The sequence below is a fragment of the Cherax quadricarinatus genome, chromosome 78 (genome assembly GCF_038502225.1).
Source record: "Cherax quadricarinatus isolate ZL_2023a chromosome 78, ASM3850222v1, whole genome shotgun sequence".
NCBI lineage: Eukaryota > Metazoa > Arthropoda > Malacostraca > Decapoda > Parastacidae > Cherax > Cherax quadricarinatus.
This window is the reverse complement of record NC_091369.1, coordinates 6,170,902-6,176,901: the sequence shown is the minus strand read 5'-3', so window position 1 is coordinate 6,176,901 and position 6,000 is coordinate 6,170,902. Positions and strand designations below refer to the sequence as shown.

Here is a 6,000-nt window from a genome sequence, read left to right as displayed (position 1 = left end):
TGAGTATTACCTAAATCTTGTTCTATTTTTATCCTCAATTCACACTTCTCGGAAGAAAACCATTCATACACTTTTTCTTTTCAGTTTATTTAACACGTATCTCGCCACTTACAATCTCGTTTACACTTGACACAAGTGAAGTCTTTCATAGCCAAGTTATCCTAACCCTTTTTAATGATAGTAATAATGTAAGTTATGTCAATCTTGTCATCCTGCCTTTAAACATTATTCATATTCATTTTATCCCTGTTGTGCTACGGCTCAATTAAACGGAAATACCGTTTTGTATTACTGTCCCCTCATATAAATATTGCTGTTACAGTTAGTAATCATATCCTCAAACAGATTACGTCAACCTTAGTACTCACGTGATCAAACCTTGAGCTTATCAGTGTTACTGTATGCTATTTTAAGCTAGGTTAAAGTATCTCTCCATTTACCCGAAATGCATTGCTTAACTGGGATGTTTTTCCATGGAAGGCATCATCATTTTAAAGCAATATCTGTCAATATGTGGTATGGTAAAGTTAATATTTTCATGTTTTAAGAATATGAAGCTGAAGAAACAAATTCAAAATTGCAAACAAGAGGAACACGCCAGGCAGCGAGAGAGAACACACACCACATTAAACATCACGTTCTTCACGTACTGGGAAGGCTGAGTTGCTGGAAGAAGGCATGCAACCCGTCCGCTTAACCACACATCATGACACTTGTAAAAACAGTCAAATAGGTGACCATTGAATGAGTTTGAACAGAAATACAACTTACACGAGCCGCGCGCCCATTTTCTGTTCATTCGGCAGACATTTTTTTTGTCGTCTTTTATACATATAGTTTTTTTTTTTTTTTACATTGGAAACCTAACTCAACCCAACCTAATTTAATTTAACGTAACCTAAATTAGAAATGGGCTGCAAACTCTATGTTAAAGTGACACTTATTAGGATGACGGGTGGCAGCAGGCTGGTGGGAGGAGGGGTCGCCGTCGCTCATCGATAAAGACCTTGATTAGTTGATTTTTTAAGTAAAAGTTGAAAACAATTGCACGTGTGTTATCAGTCAATTGTTGCTTTTAGGCGACTCTGGGCCGTAACAGAGATATACCTGGAGTTTACCTGGAGAGAGTTTCGGGGGTCAACGCCCCCGCGGCCCGGTCTGTGACCAGGCCTCCTGGTGGATCAGCGCCTGATCAACCAGGCTGTTGCTGCTGGCTGCACGCAAACCAACGTACGAGCCACAGCCCGGCTGATCAGGAACTGACTTTAGGTGCTTGTCCAGTGCCAGCTTGAAGACTGCCAGGGGTCTGTTGGTCATCCCCCTTATGTGTGCTGGGAGGCAGTTGAACAGTCTCGGGCCCCTGACACTTATTGTATGGTCTCTTAACGTGCTAGTGACACCCCTGCTTTTCATTGGGGGGATGGTGCATCGTCTGCCAAGTCTTTTGCTTTCGTAGTGAGTGATTTTCGTGTGCAAGTTCGGTACTAGTCCCTCTAGGATTTTCCAGGTGTATATAATCATGTATCTCTCCCTCCTGCGTTCCAGGGAATACAGGTTTAGAAACCTCAAGCGCTCCCAGTAATTGAGGTGTTTTATCTCCGTTATGCGCGCCGTGAAAGTTCTCTGTACATTTTCTAGGTCGGCAATTTCACCTGCCTTGAAAGGTGCTGTTAGAGTGCAGCAATATTCCAGCCTAGATAGAACAAGTGACCTGAAGAGTGTCATCATGGGCTTGGCCTCCCTAGTTTTGAAGGTTCTCATTATCCATCCTGTCATTTTTCTAGCAGATGCGATTGATACAATGTTATGGTCCTTGAAGGTGAGATCCTCCGACATAATCACTCCCAGGTCTTTGACGTTGGTGTTTCGCTCTATTTTGTGGCCAGAATTTGTTTTGTACTCTGATGAAGATTTAATTTCCTCATGTTTACCATATCTGAGTAATTGAAATTTCTCATCGTTGAACTTCATATTGTTTTCTGCAGCCCACTGAAAGATTTGGTTGATGTCCGCCTGGAGCCTTGCAGTGTCTGCAATGGAAGACACTGTCATGCAGATTCGGGTGTCATCTGCAAAGGAAGACACGGTGCTGTGGCTGACATCCTTGTCTATGTCGGATATGGGGATGAGGAACAAGATGGGAGCTAGTACTGTGCCTTGTGGAACAGAGCTTTTCACCGTAGCTGCCTCGGACTTTACTCTGTTGACGACTACTCTCTGTGTTCTGTTAGTGAGGAAATTATAGATCCATCGACCGACTTTTCCTGTTATTCCTTTAGCGCGCATTTTGTGCGCTATTACGCCATGGTCACACTTGTCGAAGGCTTTTGCAAAGTCTGTATATATTACATCTGCATTCTTTTTGTCTTCTAGTGTATTTAGGACCTTGTCGTAGTGATCCAGTAGTTGAGACAGACAGGAGCGACCTGTTCTAAACCCATGTTGCCCTGGGTTGTGTAACTGATGGGTTTCTAGATGGGTGGTGATCTTGCTTCTTAGGACCCTTTCAAAGATTTTTATGATATGGGATGTTAGTGCTATTGGTCTGTAGTTCTTTGCTGTTGCTTTACTGCCCCCTTTGTGGAGTGGGGCTATGTCTGTTGTTTTTAGTAACTGAGGGACGACCCCCGTGTCCATGCTCCCTCTCCATAGGATGGAAAAGGCTCGTGATAGGGGCTTCTTGCAGTTCTTGATGAACACAGAGTTCCATGAGTCTGGCCCTGGGGCAGAGTGCATGGGCATGTCATTTATCGCCTGTTCGAAGTCATTTGGCGTCAGGATAACATCGGATAGGCTTGTGTTAATCAAATTTTGTGGCTCTCTCATAAAAAATTCATTTTGATCTTCGACTCTCAGTCTGGTTAGCGGCTTGCTAAAAACTGAGTCATATTGGGACTTGAGTAGCTCACTCATTTCCTTGCTGTCATCTGTGTAGGACCCATCTTGTTTAAGTAGGGGCCCAATACTGGGCGTTGTTCTCGATTTTGATTTGGCATAGGAGAAGAAATACTTTGGGTTTCTTTCGATTTCATTTATAGCTTTTAGTTCTTCCCGCGATTCCTGACTCCTAAAGGATTCTTTTAGCTTAAGTTCGATGCTTGCAATTTCTCTGACCAGTGTCTCCCTGCGCATTTCAGATATATTGACCTCTTTTAGCCGCACTGTTATTCTTTTCCGTCGCCTGTAAAGGGAGCGCCTGTCTCTTTCTATTTTACATCTACTCCTCCTTTTTCTTAGAGGAATAAGCCTTGTGCATACATCGAGTGCCACCGAGTTAATCTGTTGTAGGCATAAGTTTGGGTCTGTGTTGCTTAGTATATCTTCCCAGCTTATATCGGTTAGGACTTGGTTTACTTGGTACCACTTTATGTTTTTGTTATTGAAGTTGAATTTGGTGAATGCTCCCTCGTGACTAGTCTCATTTTGTCGGTCTGGGGCTCCTCGCATACATGTCTGAACCTCAATTATGTTGTGATCTGAGTATATTGTTTTTGATATGGTGACATTTCTTATCAGATCATCATTGTTAGTGAATATGAGGTCTAGTGTATTCTCCAGTCTAGTAGGCTCTATTATTTGCTGGTTTAAATTGAATTTTGTGCAGAGATTTAAAAGCTCGTGTGAGTGTGAGTTTTCATCAGAGCTGCCTCCTGGTGTTATTACTGCAACAATATTATTTGCTATATTCCTCCATTTTAGGTGCCTTAAGTTGAAATCCCCCAGGAGCAAGATGTTGGGTGCAGGAGCTGGAAGATTTTCCAGACAGTGGTCAATTTTTAACAGCTGTTCCTGGAATTGCTGGGATGTTGCATCCGGAGGCTTGTAGACTACCACAATGACTAGGTTTTGGTTCTCGACCTTTACTGCTAAAACTTCCACTACGTCATTTGAGGCATTAAGCAGTTCTGTGCAAACAAGTGACTATGCTGAGTGTGGTAAAATAAATAAAATTCTTATGGTTACAGTTCTTACAGGAAATAACTAATGCGATTATGGTCTACTTTTCTTTCTGTTTTCGTGTCCTTATAAGAATCGAGAGACCAATACATCGCAAAATACATTATGTAATTTTTATAGCCTTGGCACCTTAATGTTTTTGCAAGCGTGTCTTTTCATTAATGTCGACAGTCTGCCATTTAGAAGCAAATTTATTAAATATTCCCACGTTTCAGAATGCCACAACTAACACCCAGGTAACTGCTGGGAGATCTAGTGTAGCAGGTGAAAAATTTCGGTATACTCTTCGCCTGGCCAGAAGATCGGTTCTTCACGGACCACATACTACATATCGGTCCTTAGCATGTATTATACTGTTCTGACACCTTCCTTATCCAGATATGTATGTTTAGTAACTAAGCCTTGTGCATGTCGCCGATGAGATGCGGTTTGTGACTGATGTGAGAGGCTGAGTATAGTGTCCAGCCCTGGTATTGTAGTGTGACTCGTGTTATAAGGCTAAAGGTCTAGCCAGAAGACTGACTCACAGAAACTTGGGGCCATTATCGGCGTACAGATAAGCTGCATCACCCCGTTATTCAGGCACCATCCACTGGTTGCACCATTGTTGACGCTCTCATCAACTCCAACTGTGACATCAACACTGTACTCTTTCCCACCACAAACATCGCCACAATAGTCACTCCTACTGTCACCTGTTCTTAACCGTCAACGTTATCAAACCATCGTTTTTGCACATCCTGGTTCCCACATGTCCCTCCCACAATCCCTTTCTCACAACCCACCCGCTTACCTCTGACCACTGTACCTTCTGAGAGTAATAAAGCAGACCTGCATCCCATAGGTACAATCATTTTACCGTACTTGCAGAGATCACTGGGATCTCTGATAACACTATATACGAACAAGACAACCTTAAACAACGTAGTTGGTATTGCATGACCATGACGGCTCCTGATGCAGCCTCAGGGATAGCCTCTATACTCAGGTAGGTAAGACAGGTTCCCCATTTTGTATCGTTCACTTAACATTACATCGTCTATTTCTGAACGTTCTTGTATTAGCCGAAAATTTCTTATGTTTTATTATAAGTTTGGTTAAACACATTAATATATATATATATATATATATATATATATATATATATATATATATATATATATATATATATATATATAATGTAGTGCCGAATAGGCAGAACTTGCGATCTTGGCTTAAATAGCAACGCTCATCTTGCCATATAGGACAAGTGAAAATTTGTGTATGCAATAATTTCGCCAAAATCATTCTGAACGTAACGAAAAAAATATATTTGATTGTGTTTACTTAGTACTAAATTATTGTAAACGTATTTAAAATATAATTAGTTGGGTTAGACTAAAATAAATTGCTCTCGTTATAATAAGGTTAGGTAAGTTTTCTAAGATTCTTTTGGGGCAAAATTAAAAAATTTTACATTAACATTAATGAAAAAACATATCTTTAAACTTATAAGAGAAAAATTCAGAAAGGACTTAAGTTTAAATGAGTTCTTGCTAATTGCTCAGTTTTACGTATTCGGCACGACATATATATATATATATATATATATATATATATATATATATATATATATATATATATATATATATATATATATATATATATATAAATATCGGTTTGTATACACATTAAATATTTTTGCAGTGTATTCTGATTGTAAATGATTTCTAATGCTAGAAACAAAGGAGTAGTGTTAATTACCTTGACAGCTTCATTTTACATTTTATACCCATGGTGTGGGCGGAATTCAAAATAGTATTACCAAGGCGCACACTGTTGCGGTCTATGTAGGAGTTAACAGCACAGCGTGTCTCGAAATATCAAGACAGTCTATTTATGAAATAAAACAAAACTTCCAAGAATCTTTCTCATTTTAAGAGAAAGCAAAGGATTTTTCTATGACATACTTGTATCAGTAATTTGTGCCATGTCTCACTGTAATGGACGAAGAATTCTTGGCACATATTCTGCACCTAGGAAAGAGCATTTCTTCATGAACTT

At 40.0% G+C, this 6,000-nt stretch overlaps 1 protein-coding gene across 1 annotated transcript in view; it reads left to right on the top strand.

Annotated features, from left to right (window-relative positions):
• The first annotated feature begins 4,546 nt into the window (after positions 1–4,546).
• LOC128701576 (alpha-tocopherol transfer protein-like) overlaps positions 4,547–6,000 on the top strand; it is a 39,354-nt gene continuing 37,900 nt past the window's right edge. The window contains exon 1 of the mRNA XM_070101610.1: positions 4,547–4,945. Coding sequence (XP_069957711.1) covers positions 4,896–4,945 — 50 coding nt within the window. The 5' untranslated portion in view covers positions 4,547–4,895. The remainder of the gene's footprint in view (positions 4,946–6,000) is intronic.